The sequence below is a fragment of the Balaenoptera physalus genome (genome assembly GCF_965194825.1).
Source record: "Balaenoptera physalus genome assembly, chromosome: 7".
Taxonomy (NCBI): domain Eukaryota; kingdom Metazoa; phylum Chordata; class Mammalia; order Artiodactyla; family Balaenopteridae; genus Balaenoptera; species Balaenoptera physalus.
Window position 1 is genome coordinate 88397435 of NC_138886.1, and position 14767 is coordinate 88412201.

The 14767-nt window shown below is 44.6% G+C and overlaps 1 protein-coding gene across 1 annotated transcript in view; it reads left to right on the top strand.

Moving 5' to 3' along the window:
- Positions 1–7416, top strand: part of HABP4 (hyaluronan binding protein 4) — a 34338-nt gene extending 26922 nt beyond the window's left edge. Inside the window, exons 6-8 of the mRNA XM_082469826.1 lie at positions 1604–1775; positions 4851–5036; positions 6834–7416. Of these exons, the coding sequence (XP_082325952.1) occupies positions 1604–1775; positions 4851–5036; positions 6834–6890 (415 nt within the window). The 3' untranslated portion in view covers positions 6891–7416. The remainder of the gene's footprint in view (positions 1–1603; positions 1776–4850; positions 5037–6833) is intronic.
- Positions 7417–14767: the final 7351 nt, after the last annotated feature.

The window sequence follows — 14767 nt, forward strand, 5'->3', positions numbered from 1 at the left end:
TTCTGATGCTTTTATCACCAACTTGATAAACAATTAGGCTAATTTGATTAATTTTGCTTCCAAATTTTAGAGATTGAATTTTAATTTAAATCTGTTTTATAATTATGTAAAATATTTAAATGTTTCCAAAGTATAATCTGTTAAAACATGATATTTTCCAAATAGCTGCTATCCCTGTTCTTTCCCTGGTTTATATTATGATTTTTTTTTTTAAAACCTATGTGTATATATATTTGTATGTCTCCTTATTTCTTAGGTGAATGGTAACATACATACCACCTTGCTTTTTCATCAGTATATCCAGGAGGTGCTCCATAGCAATTTATGTATTTCTCATTCCTTTTTAGCTGCTTAATATTCATGTTTGATATCCATAATTTTTCCACCAAATTCCTCTCCAGATGATTTTGGGTTGTTTCCAGTATTTGGCATTACAAAATTTACTGTCTTTTTATATTTTTGCCAATGTATGTTTGGGATATGTTTTAATGTTAGTATTTTTCCAACATTTTATTATGAAAAATTTCAAACACAGCAAAGTTTAAAGAATTTTACAATGAACACCTATACCCACCACCTAAACTGATATAAAATTTATTTATTGTGAAATGTACAAAAATAAGTGTACATTCATTGTTTTGACAAATGCACATTTTTTAGTTGCATCATTTATTTTTTTGAGTTATGAGTCCTTTATGTATTCTAGATCTAAGTCTCTTATTAGATATATATATGATTTGCAAATATTTTCTCCCATTCTATGAGTTGTCTTTTCACTTTCTTGATGGTGTCCTTTTGCAGCACAAAAATTTTCAATTTTGGTGATGTCCAGTTTATTTACTTTTTCTTTTGTTGCTTGTGCTTTTGATGTCATATGTAAGAAACCATTGCCTAATCCAAGGTTTATGCCTCTGTTTTCTTCTAAGAGTTTTATACTTTTAGCTCTTACATTTATGGTGTGAGAAGTCCAACTTAATTCAAAGGAGAAAGAACAGTCTTTTCAACAAACGGGGCTGGGAAAACTAAATATCCAAGTGCAAAAGAATGGTCTTTGGCACACTGATCAAAAAAAATTAATTGCTCATAAATGTGAGGGCTTATTTCTGGACTCTGAATTCTATTCCATTGTTCTATATGTCTGTCTTCTGTTTTAAGAATTCATGAATTTAAGGAGGATATTTACAAAAGTATGTATTTGTGACCCATTGTTTATAACCTCTGTTCATGGTTTCCTTATATGTGTTTTGTCTCAGTTACTTCTCCCATTTGTTTCTATAATTACCTTTCTCATTTTGTGTGTAATGTCATAGGGGAAGGGAGTGCCTGGTGATGAAGTGTAATATTGTCATTGAGATGGTGATGCTCCCATTTTTCAAAGACTGCTTTGAACACAGACAGGAAGTACCTTCAGTTGGCAATGGTGGCATAAAATGATGAAAATAAAATAAGGAAGCTTATGGTTCAAAGATTTTCTTACCTTATTTAAATTTAAGATACAGAACCATGAAAGTACGTTAAACTAATGGTTATGACTTTCTCTTTGAGAAAGTAGACATTTCAGACCTATCAAGAAATTATTCTTTATGATTATACTTCTTTATAGAGTTCCTGAGTTGGAGGTAGAAGAAGAAACTCAAGTTCAAGAGATGACCCTAGATGAGTGGAAAAATCTTCAAGAACAGACCAGACCAAAGCCTGAATTTAACATCCGGAAACCTGAGTCCACTGTCCCTTCCAAAGCAGTGGTTATACACAAGTCTAAATATAGAGATGATGTAAGCATGATGTTTTGTATCTAGAGGTAATCTTCACTGTTACCTTATTGGAAATGAAATGGGTTTTTCCACTTCTATTTTAAAAATGGAACATTAGTAGTTGACTTTCTAGTTTCAACCTAAGAGTAATCAGAGATTATGTGTGCCTAATTTTACTGTATTTTTATTGTTTATTAAGAAAAAAAATTGAAAAAGAATTGACCCATTAATACTTAATCCAAAGCAGTTATAGTGACAGTGCACTTTCTGCTCCCTCCAGAACTTTGCAAAGACTGTGCACATGCTGTATGTTTTAGCTGCATTTCAATTTTGTGTCAGAAGAGAGGTACAGAATGTTTCCTGAATCCATTTCAGAGGATAACTACTCTGCATTTTCGTGATTAGATTACCTTCAGTTCTAATTCTTTTTTTTTTTTTAAGTTTAAGTATAGTTGATTTACAATGTTTTGTTAGTTTCAGGTGTATAGCAAAGTGATTCAGTGTTTTTTTTTTTCACAGTTCTAATTCTTAATAAGAGCATTTAGTTGGAACTAGTTGATCATTTTTAACTGGTCAGGGTTGGGTGAAGCCTTTTTTGTGTTATTGCAGCAGCTTTGCTCCCTCTGCAGAAACTCACCAGAGGAGCCCTGAAGCACCTGGCAGCACAGTCAGGCACTGCTGCTGTGGCCAGCTATCCTGCTGGAACTGCTTGTGCGTTCCTCTGTCTTTTGTGGTCCTGATTTTACAAGGTTTATGTTCAGCTCTTCATTGGCGGCTTCAGCTTTGAAAATATCTTCCAGCAGATATTGATAAGGCTGGTCAGAGAGTTATTTAATCACATTCTGTGTAAAGCTGCTGGACTTAAGGAAGGGTACACTGAAGCATTCTAATTTTAAAATTTAGAGTTTGTATCATTCAGTCACAGCTATTTATTTTGATACCAGTCTCTGTGTCGATGACGGCAGTGAGCACCCTTCCTGTCTGCTGGATATTCATTGATTTTCCATTTGAAACTCAGAGGTTTTGTACTATGTAGATTTGTCTGTGTTCCCATTTACACTTTGGTTAGTTATATTCTTTGAATGAATAGTTTCCCTAGGGGGTCATTTATGATACAGGATCCCCTCCTAACTCCTGTTTCAGTCAGTCCAAGCTCTTGGAGTCTAATAAGTTTTTAGCTGTTCCACTAGAAATGGCTTTTTGTACACATACGAGTGAGGCCTTTTTACAAGTCCATCAGCTAGTTGGGTTGTGTTTTTTTTCCTATCCATTTTCTTCTTTTTTGTTCTGGGGCACTGTAAATAAAGCTTTGCCTAAAACAATTGTGCTGTCAGGATTTGAAATGTTCAGCTGACATGTTAGGTAAAAATAGAAGCTGCTCTTCCTTAATCCACACCAGATTCATCCTCCCTGGCTCCAGAGAGAGGTCTCCTGGAATCTTTGAAGCAACTGTGTTAGCTGCTGAGTCATCGAGCTTAGTCTCAGTAAAGCACACATCTTTGGTACTTATTAATCTTATGGCATTGACGATTTTAGCCAGGAATTTTTCTTAAAGCAACAGAAGCCAAATCACTAGTCCTGGAAGTGATTGGTGTCACTTAGTTTGTTCTGAGTACCCTAAGAGACAAAAGCACTAGAATAACACCTCTTGTTTGCATGGAGCGCTGTTCTTTGCAAAGTTCAGACCAAACAGTAGCCTGTGAAGAGAGCTGGGACCTTAAAGCACCTTGGCCTGACTATTCGCTCACTCTGCTTCCATTGCAAGCTGTCCCTTCTTACTGGGAAGGCCGCCGTGTCTCTGCTGAGGCACACTGACAGCCAATTGTTTTCTAAACCAGGCCGTAGTTATCATTTTGCCTCTTATATTTTTTGCGTTTATCTTGTTGCCAGAGTGCCATTGTTCCTGAATTGTTCTTGATTTCCTTCATCTTTTTAGCTTTGAGAGCCCATCTATCTAAGGCCTTTGCTTTATTTTAATCTGAAACTTTGAAGGGGACACAAGTGTTAAACGTGAAACCTGAAATGAACATATGGCCAAAAGGGATTGATGTGCTCAGGGAAATTTGATTCCATTTGCTGGACGAGCTGTAGGGATGTTTAACCTTACAGCACTTCAGAGATTCTCATCTACTATCACTGGCATATTTTCTGTAGGTTTATATTTTACTTAAAAGTGAGAGTTGTTCTTTGTTTCATTCATTGTTAGGAATTGAAGCCAAATCAAATTTGAAGGAGATTTATTTAATACAGTGCTCTTTTAACAAGAGGTAGAACTTATTTGACCTCTTACAATAAAATGTACTTTCTCAAAGAAGTTGAACTAGAGCAGTTCTTCAAAAGCAGCTTGAGTTCTTTATGCAGCCTTGGTAGCAACCCTCAGATAAATCGTACTGTTGTTCTACCCTTTCCATATATTTTGAGTCAGAGTTGTTTATTGTATATCATCCAGTTTTTAACATATGGTATTTGTACAGCCAGCACCCATGTTGAAAGAAGTTTCTCCAACAAGCTCTATTCTAGGAAGGTGATTTTCCTTATTTATCAAAGTAGCATTTGTGAAGAAATAAAACAAAAGGCAGAAACTAAAAGTTTTCAATCTCAGCAAAATACACTTAGATATAAAACATTTAAATGATTACTGTTAGTCCTGTCAAATCTTACATCTTAACCTACTAAACTGATAGAAATTTGGTCTCACTTGAAGTAACGGTAAGGTCAAAAATGTTTGAATTAAGACTGTGAGACACTACTATATATAAAATGGACAACCTTGTAGCACAGGGAACTCTGTTCGATACTCTGTGATGACCCATATGGGAACAGAGTCTAAAAAATAGTGGATATATGTATATGTATAGCTGACTGACTTTGCTGTTACAGCAGAAACTAACACAGCATTGTAAGTCAACTGTAGTCCAGTTCAGAAGAAAGGACTGTGAGTATGAGAACGTGTGGCTGCAAAAATGTGCAGAACCCACCTGGCTGGAAGCGGAGCAACAGCATCACCTTTCTCTGTCCAGAGAAGCCCGGCCCAGTGAGTGTCCATGGAGACGGCCGTGTGTATGTCCTGTGTTTGATGCTGTAACTGTGTTTCAGTTGGTAAAGGATGACTACGAGGATGATGCCCACGTTTTCCGGAAAGCGGCCAATGACATCACATCCCAGCTGGAGATTAATTTTGGTAACCTCCCTCGTCCCGGGCGTGGAGCCAGAGGTGGCACCCGGGGAGGCCGGGGAAGGATCAGAAGGGCAGAAAACTATGGACCCAGAGCAGAAGTGGTGGTAAGTGTTTATATTCTAAACCCTGGATGGTTTTCTGAAGTGAGAGGATGAAGATGCCCTGGGCCTACATAGTCTAATTTTGGAAGATCATCAGGTTCTGCCTCATCTAGATAGAGGAGGTTCTTCGCCCTCTGTCTAGTGTGGGTCTGATGTTGGAGTGTTTGGAGCGGTCATGTCAGCATGATAGACATCAGTTGGATACAGACCATTGTGTAGCCCTGGCCTCCAGGGTCTCCAGGGAAGTCCGATGTCTGCCACGAATGCACGTTCAGAGCTGGAGAAAAATTCACACATCTGCATCAGATAAGATCCCCAGGCTTGGGATTGAATTAGATCAACTGATGGTGGCTTGCCATGGTCTGATCATCTGCCCTGTGCCCTGATGCTTTCAGGGTAGACAAAATCCTTCCTACAGCTTCAAGGCCACCTTTTCGCTTCAAACCATTCTTCCCCACTCTTCAGCCAACACTGCTCTACTTCTAGAACAGACAAGCATGTTCCTTACCCCACGGGGCCTTTGCACCTGCTGGCCCTTCTCCCACCCCTTTGCCTGTTTACCTAGAATAGATCCTCCAACCTCCCTTCCTCAGAGGAGTCTTCCAGACCAGGTCAGAGTCCTTATTTTCTTTGAAGCACCATCTGCATTTGTAATTGTATTCTCGCTGGTGCAGTTGTTGATCAGTGTCTGCTGTCTCCAGGGGACATGATGGTTTCCCCAGTGCCTAGCACAATGTAAGCTGTAGTAGGTGCTTTGTAAATGTTTTTTGAACAAATACCTGTTTAGTGGGAGCTGGGCACAAGGCCCGGTGGCAGGCACAGGCCGCCGTGCAGTCCTTGTGACGATGGAGCAGGAGCAGCCCCTTCTCTGTGGCTGGTCTTGGAAATATTCCTTTTGCTGCCTGATTCCCTTACTCCAGGGAGCAGCCCCTGGGAGGAGAAACTAGTTTGTTATACTTAAACAAGAGCAAAAATACAACAGTGTTTCTTCTGGGTACATTTGAGGCCATGTTGGAAAAAGGAACTATTCTGGGAATAGAAAATATACATCCACTCCTTTCCAATAGCAGAGCTCTGCCACCGCGGCGCTTCGTGTGCAGTGTGGTGATCTGGTGCCTCGAACCTGCTGCCCACCTGGGCTCTTCCAGCTCCTAACAGCCTTCACAGTCGCATTGTTTCGGGATCCTGTTCCTTTTGCTCATTCATTGAGGCTTATCTCTGGGAGAACCTTCTCTTCTAGAAAACATTACTTGACTGTGATGTGTACTTTGCCACCAAATTGCATTGGATTTCCTGACTGTGGGCCCCCATCCCCAGGCCATCTGTTACTGAAGTTACCAGTATGTTTCTCCCCCAACTTTGTGAGCTCCCCGAGGGCAGGACTATCTTTAATCATCCTTATATCTCCATGTAGCAAACATTCCATCATATTTATTGGATGAAGGAAGCTCCAGATACAAAAAGGGTCACTCAGTAAGGATCTGTGGGAGGGAGGGCCGGGGGTGGCCAGCCATTCTGCAACAGGGATGGGAGCGGGTCAGAGGAGGGAGAGGCACCCTTCCATGTCCCCTCTTCGGGGTCTGTGCAGTACTTGGCTGCAGCTCAGAGCAGGGCCTCACTTAGGGTGACCCTGCCACTCTTCTCTTCCCACTGGGACCCTCTCTCCCTCAATGTTTGGGCCGCTACCCCTACCCCATTAGCTCCTCCCCTAAGGGAGAGTGGGCACCATGTTTCACATAGCTCTGCACCCAAGTGGGAATGGGTGAAGTGACAGTTGGTTTCAAAACTTTTCTTTTTCAGACACAAGACGTTGCTCCAAACCCAGATGACCCTGAAGATTTTCCTGCTCTGGCTTGAGAGAGCCCTATTTCCCTGGCAACTTAAAACAGCACTGGCATACCTATAAAGAGACTTTTCTTGCTGTGGGGAAAAGAGTCAGACTCTAAGAACAATAGATGTTGCTTTTTCCCATGTAGTTTGAATTCATTGCACTTTTTTGGCCTGGGGGTGGTGTGGGAATAGGGATTTCTCCAGATGCTAGAGAGCAGCAGTTCTGGTCAGGGGTTAGTCTGGCACTTTCCCAAGAAGGTGGAGAATGGTGATTATTTTTTTATTTAAGGAATTCCAAAGTAGTTCAGAAATAATGTTTAAAATATGTACATAGAGATTGTATTGAATCTTCCACAAAAGCATGGAGAGTAAAGCAAGTTGTAAAATAGAATCTATTGAGACTACTTAGTAAGTTGTATAGATACCGGAAGGCTACGTCCTTCTGTATTAAAGGAAATACATGTAACTTGGACCATTAATTTAAAGCGGTCACAGCCTAGTTTTCCGAGACCAAGAAATTAAAATACAGTTGTATTTACTATTTACTTGTAAATGTTATATTCTCCTGGAATTTTTTGGTTTTCATTTAACCAATAATTTTAAGTAGCTATCGTGCAGTCACTGGTTACCGCTCTGTGGCAGAGAATTAGGGAAGGTATTGATTTTTTCATGGTGATCTAAACTACCTCGTGGTTTCTGCGTGTATGTACACACACATACACACACATGCTTAGTATAAATGTGCATATTTAGTGTTTGGGTGGTTTTTAGGATGAGTATTAAGTAAATGATTTTTTAAATAATGTTATTTAACCCACCAATCAAATGAAAAGGGGTGCAGGCAAGAGTATTGCAACTTAACACCACATGCTTTTCTCCCTCAGAGCTAGTGTCAGAATTCAACACCTGTGACAAAGGCCCTCTGTCCCTGTCCTGGGCAAGACTTACAAATAACTAATATTTATTGAACACCTATGTTTAGTTTTTCTCACTTGGCCCTTGCACCAGTTCGAGTTCCTATTTCTTGCCTTTGGAGAATTTTGGGGTTAGGGGCTTCCTCAGAGGTTCAATAACTCCCTGAGTCCCACCCTAACCAGCAGGGCTGAGACCTGGAGGCCCATGTTCTCTCAGCCCAGCTGCCTGCAGGGTGGTGCCCAGGGTGGCAGCCGGGGCAGAGGCAGCTGTAACAGCCGCTGGAAGCTGGGGTGACACTCTTCCCACTTTACTGAAGAAACTGGGTAACATTTGCTGGTTGTCACACAGTTAATATGCTTATGTGGGAATCTGAACCTTGGTCTCAGGATCTGTGCTTTTTTTTGCCTTGCTATACTAAGATGGCAGTTCTGAACTTGAACCCAAGTGTAAATAAAGGTTGGTATTCCCTCCTTTGTGTATAGAGAGCTGAATCCTTTTGGTGACACCCAGGTCAAGAGAGAAGAATGTGGGAAAAGGCCACAGTGGAAAGAGTCATTTCATATTTTGTTGAATAATCAGCACTGAACCCTTGGCCACGTTAAGCCAGTTAAGGACCTTCCCTGTGGTTGACAGCCTACTTTTGGATTCTTGTTATTAATCTGAGTACTAAGGTAGTCATTTTATTCCCTCTCCCCGGAAAAGACACAGTGAACGTGAGTACCTGACCTGAGAAGTCTTGTGAGAGTGAATGTCATGTTCAGCCATGATAACCCGCTGGTGCAGCGTGAAGATGTGTCACTACTCATCAGGCTTGAGCTGTCACATTAAGTCATTTTGCCTTGCCCTGGCTTTGAAGATTGGCAAAACAGAGATCCTTCTCAAGAAAATTCCCTTTAGTGTTGTGAATAACAATTGAAAAGCCCATTGTGCTGGATTTAATGTATTTTCAAACACTGCATCCTTCCCAAACACATTGAGGATTCCCGTACCACGGAGCAGTCTCGGGTCTTGTGGTCAGAAACTAAGTTTGGGGGAATAGGGGACGGTTTCTGAGCCTGCTCGAGGTCTTCATTTGCTCACCAGGACTACCTCTTGCCAATTTGGTGGGGCAGATGAATGTCAGGCTTTTGTCATGTGGTTGTCCACAGTCCGGCCCCAGAGAAGACAGAGCAGAAGCAAAGGGCAGGGGAAATCCATGATGTGCTGTAGGGAAACTCAGGAGGCAGGATTGTGTATTCGGACCTATATACAAGGCAGAGCCTTCCACGTGACAGTGCCTTGCGAGACTCCTTTGAGGTGCTTGGGTGTAGACGTGTTGTTGTGAGGCAGGACACGTTTCTGGCTGGTAACCTTAATACTAAGCAAATTAACCCCATTAAAGAAAACTTGTGAGCCTAACAGACTCTCTTGGAAAGTGGGAGGTCAAGCATGTATTTTTTTTTTTAATTAATTAATTTATTTATTTATGGCTGTGTTGGGTCTTCGTTTCTGTGCGAGGGCTTTCTCTAGTTGTGGCAAGCGGGGGCCACTCTTCATCGCGGTGCGCGGACCTCCCACTATCGCGGCCTCTCTTGTTGCAGAGCACAGGCTGCAGACGCGCAGGCTCAGTAATTGTGGCTCACGGGCCCAGTTGCTCCGTGGCATGTGGGATCTCCCCAGACCAGGGCTCGAACCCGTGTCTCCTGCATTAGCAGGCAGATTCTCAACCACTGCGCCACCAGGGAAGCCCATCAAGCATGTTTGAATTCCAAGGGCAGGTGTGCCAGCCCCAAGCCTGACTTGGATCCCTTCTGATACGGGCGCTCACTGCCGGGGCTCCTGAAGCTGAGCTGGTCCCAGGACCTGCAGAGGGGGCAGCCTCATCAATAGGAGGAGGTGTGACCCCTGACAGGTTTTGGTACCCTGCTTCGACTGGATGAAAACCTAAGTCACACAGCTGACAGGGTCTGGGAAGAGGCGGACTCACTGCAGAAGCTGCTCCTGGCTGGGAACCTTGCAATGGATGGTTTGAACGTCTGGCCAGGCTACTTGGAAAAGTACATCCTTAGCCTAATGTTACTGATAAGCATTTGACATTTTCATCCCATGCAAGGCAGCCTCCTCAGAACCAGAGAAGCCGCAGCAAGCACCCCGTTTTCTAGTGCTGGTCTCTAGTTGAGGTCCTTTCCTTCTCTCTTCCCTCGCTCCTCCATGCCAGCCCAGGGCATAGGTGTTTCACAGGTGAAGGCATTGTTTGTCCTTTGGAACCACACCATGTGTGGTGTTGGCAAGGCCTATGGAGCAGCAGGACCCGGGTCTCAGAAGCTGGGAAAGGGCAGCCCTCAAAGTAAAAACAACTGCCATCTTCTAAGCTATTCAGGAGACAGCTACGCTGCCCTCCCTCTCAGCAGAGCATGACCCAGCAGGACAAGCAGGGTTTCACTTTGAGAAAAAATCTGCCCACTTTCCTTTCATGGCTGCTGCTGCTGCCACCCTCAGCCTCCATGGGTATCACACTCTGTGAACACCTTCCAGGGTCCCGCCCTCCTCACCGCCACCTGCTCCCGACATCGGCCTGAAGTCAGGTACTTGGGTTGCTGGCACCACTGCCGACAACGTGTCCCAAGTGTAAGGCTCTGCCTGGCTCTCTGTATTTATGTAGTAAGGAGAATGAGGAAGGAAAAAAGCAGAAAATAAAGAAACCTTTATTGTAAAATACAACACGGATAAAAGTGCAAAAACTTTTTTGTAACCACCACCTAAGTCAAGGAGCCAACTCCCCCAGAAGCCTGTCCATGCGACCATGCCCATCACAGCCTCCCCTCCTTCTGAAAGGAGCCACTCTCCTGACTTAGAGGAAGCACTGCCCAAGGACGCACCCCTAACAATACGGTTCTGCCCTTTACCTGAATGTCCTTTAAGTCTGAAGGATCCCCCTCCACCCTTTTTGCAGAACCTGGGTAACTGGAGGAAACAAGCATTTCTTGAGTAACTGCTGTGTGCTGTCTTGTAATTGTCTCATCACTTTTCAGTCAGGGAATAGGAAGGGACATCTGTCTTCCTTGCTCCCTAGCTAGTATTTGGGCAGGGATGGGGTGAGAAGATGAAGCAGATAGAAGATTCGGTCCCCAAGCTGTGTTCTTTCTACACACTCCTGAAATTTCCAGTTAATTGATTAGTCCCTCTGGCAAAGCTGCTAAGAGAGAGGGAAAGGCCAGAGGACACATGTACTTCTGTGGGGGCCCGAAGGACCACATGGGGCTGTGTGCTGCCATGCTTAGCCACTCCCTGTGGTGAGGTGGTGCTCAGGGCAATGCCACACTGTGACACGTTCTCCTGAAAACATTTGAAGTGCTCTTAGAAAGCTTTATTAGGTCTCCTGCACAGGTGGAGATGCCAAGACTTGAGAGGCCACGAGACTAGGTTCAAGGCTGCCGGCAAGGTGCTGGTGGAGACAGGAGCAGAAGCTTGGCTCTCCCAGGGGCCTCATGGAGCCTGAGGTCCGAAGCACTCCAGGGGCCTCCGCTGGCCCAGGCGGCCTCTGCCCATCTCCTGCTGCTCTGGGAAAGCCTTTTCCTTGGCCATAGGTTTCCCATGACTCCAAGGCAATAGGACTTTCCCCAACCAAACCACAAAGGTTCTCTAACCCATCACAGCTTTACCACGGGCAAAATTAGCCCCATAGTGTGGGGAGAGCACCAGCTGCCTTGTTTCTTTGCAAAATGTGGCCCCATTTCAGAAGACTGACTTGGGAGCACAGTCATCTATAAGTTGAGAAACGCCTGTCATGAGAATGGAGTGGCATCAACTTACACATAAGTAAGTCCCTCAGGGGGCTCTGAGAGTTCTCAAATGTACTCAGAAAATAGGAAAACTATTTTCTTGAGAACAGCCACCCTGCCAGAGGCATCGAGGATACCTCCAGAGAGGTGTGCACTGCCCAGCCCCAGGGGACCTCACTCACCTTGATGAACCACCCGCATAACTGTGCTGGTGGCTCTGGTCTGCACTTCACCCACCCGCTCAGATAGGAGCAGCATTAGAGCAACAGGGAGGAAAACTTAAAGTACGTGAGGTGAGTCCTACATTCTTGGCAATGCAAAATGATCAGAACCTACATGTTCTGGTGGTGAGGGAAAGTGAGAGTGGAAGTGAGTGGAGACGCCAGAGAAGTGTTCAATAAGAGGGAAAGGACGGTGGGTAGAAAGGAAGCAGGAGAAAGGCAGAGCCCAGGTGGCCCAGCGAAGGAAGTGGCAACCCAGGGTCCTGTGACCAGGGTGGAAAGACATCCTTCAGGGGTTTTCACCGAGGATCCTGAAGGCCCAGAAGGGTGCCTTGGGATGACTGGTGAATAGGCTCCTTCATGGCACACCTCTAGGGGACACCCTTCACACTGCACCTGTGTGAACAGCACCTCTGGATGCTGTGATGCCATGGAGTGCCTGTCTATGAAGTCTTCAAAATTTTGCTTTTGGGGGGCAAGAGGGACCAACTCCCATCAGATAGTCACAAGGACCTCTAATGTAAGAAAGGTCAAGGAATACTGTCAACTTGGATTTGGGATTGCACCACTACCACAGAGGGTGCCAGCCTGGTCATGTCCCCAACCCAGTCATCCCCCCAGGTCACCTACAGGAAGTCCCAGCTCTGGCTTTGGGCTGAAATCTCCATACCCAGTGGAAGAACAAGGCAAAAACTCCTTTGCTGTGAAGCTGAGGCATGGGCCTGAGGAAACAGGTTTAAGCAGTTTAAGCACCTTGAGAAAATCTGATGGTGAGCGCTGTGGTGTCCAGGAGAAACCTCTGGAGATCTAGTCCCTGCGGATCCCGAGCCAGATTAAAAGTCGGTCTAGAAAGGTTACAGCCCAGGACATCCAACCATCGCTAGAAAAGGTGGGAGACAGACAGAGTTGTACTTACAACACCAGAACCTGTCTTAGGGGGTTACTGGATATGGCAAGGACTAGTTTAATATGCTGGCTGGAGAAAAGACCCCAAGGTTCATCCTCTAAACTCCCTGGTTAACCGCAAGGCAAATCTGGGGCTGGCCAGAGAGAACGGCTCTGAACAGCAGGAGTGAGCTAGGGTGGCCACCAGCCATCATGCTCCCTGCCCTCACTCCTGTCCTGCCAATGTTGAGTGAACACTCAACTGCCACTTAAGGACATGCCAATCACTGGTCTGCCTATGGTACTCCGTGTGTTGTCCAGCTGTCACAACAGACCCCTCACAGGGATGGAGACAACAGGATGGGCAACCTCCTCATGGCTGCTACATTGATAAGCCAGGGCCAGGCAGGAAGGCCCCGCCTAAAATCTCAGGGTCCCCCAGTCTCATGAATACTCATGAGCCTTATACCCAGGATTAGCCTCTGCTGCCTCCTATATAAATGAAACCTTTTCTCCGACCCCTTCCTCTGCCAGCTGGGGCTTGGGCCAGAACAGAACAAGGAAGAAGAACAATATTCACTTCCCAAGAGCATCTGCTACTGTTTCTGTGACATCACAAGTAAAACTGTGAACCTAATCAGCGGTTCCCAACTGGAGGCAGCACTGCCTCCTGAAGGTGGCTGAAACTATGGTGGTGGTGGTGGGTAGGGGAAGTTGGATTACTCAACAGCTGGGACATGACTGGCATTTAGTAGGTTGGTGGGGGGTAGGTTTGCAAGGAATGCCAGACTGGCTGCATTCTCTGTGGAGTCCTACACAAGGAAGAACTGTCTGCCTGAAAAATCATCTTGCTTTACATAGGGAAGCAAACCCACGATGAAGAGAAACCACTGTCTTTCTCCAAGTAAAACGACGCACAAACCTCACTACCTCCCCTACTCTTTCTATTCCCACCCAAAGCCTCTCCTCACTTAACCTATGCTATTTGGCCATTATAAGAATCAGAGGGGCCAAGGCCAGGCTCCCGACCCGCAGGAGGCCTCCTTACCTGGGCACCTCAGTGTGGATAGAGCACCCGTCATCCAGAAGCATGTCAAAGCCATGCAGACTTGCTAGCAAAGAAATGAGACACAGTTAGAGACAAGGCAAGGAGACCAGACATGCTTCAGGGGCAGCGCAGAAGGATCTCCATTCCACATGGACTGGGCCAGCTTCCCCATTGAGGGAGCTGGGGTTATCTGGAGAGGAACCTGAAAGGGTTTCCCAGAGTCCATGTGCTCCTCCAATAAGCTGAGAAAATGGTGAGACTATATATAACATAGGGGCATATTATGCCAACCACTTAGAAGACAAAATGCCCCAAATCTTAATAATGGGGCAGCTAAAAGATAGGACTATATATAGCAGGGAGTGATGGTGACCATGACCCATGGCACTAGGGCCAGTGTCCTCCCGTTAATTAACCAGCTCAGCAGTGTCACAACAGCTGCTGATGGGGGAACGGAGGGAGTACAGAGAACTGTATGTATCATAGTCCTTTTGAAGAGCATTAAGGCAATACTTTAATTTTTAAATTAAACATAATATATATAGCTCTTAGTATGTACCAGGTGCTTGTCCTAAGTAATTAACAAATATCAAATCATTTAATCCTCATACAACCATATTAGATATTGTCACTCTGGCCCAAATCACACAGCTAACAAGCAGCAGAGCAAAGGTTTACACCCAGTCTGGGTCCAGAATCCGTGTTCCAAACAATTATACCAAGCTCCTTTTCGATGCACTGTACATCGAAACCTTTAAAATTTTGCATATCCCTGACCTAGAAATGCCTTTTTAAAGAATTTATCCCAAGAAAATAAGCAGCACCACCCAGGAAGAATTTACATATGAGAATATTCAAGCAGTGGTATAAAGGTAAAAGGTTGGAAACTACCTACATGGGCAACAATGGGGAGAGAATGATTATTGAAGTCATGGCATATTGCAGAGAAGGTAAAAATCACATTTGTGGAGAATTCCTCCCACTACACAGCTTCCCAACGCACCCACAGCTGCACTTAAGACCCACGGGCAGAGGAAAAGCAAGCAGTGGTGGATGTTATGCTCCACGCTGGCA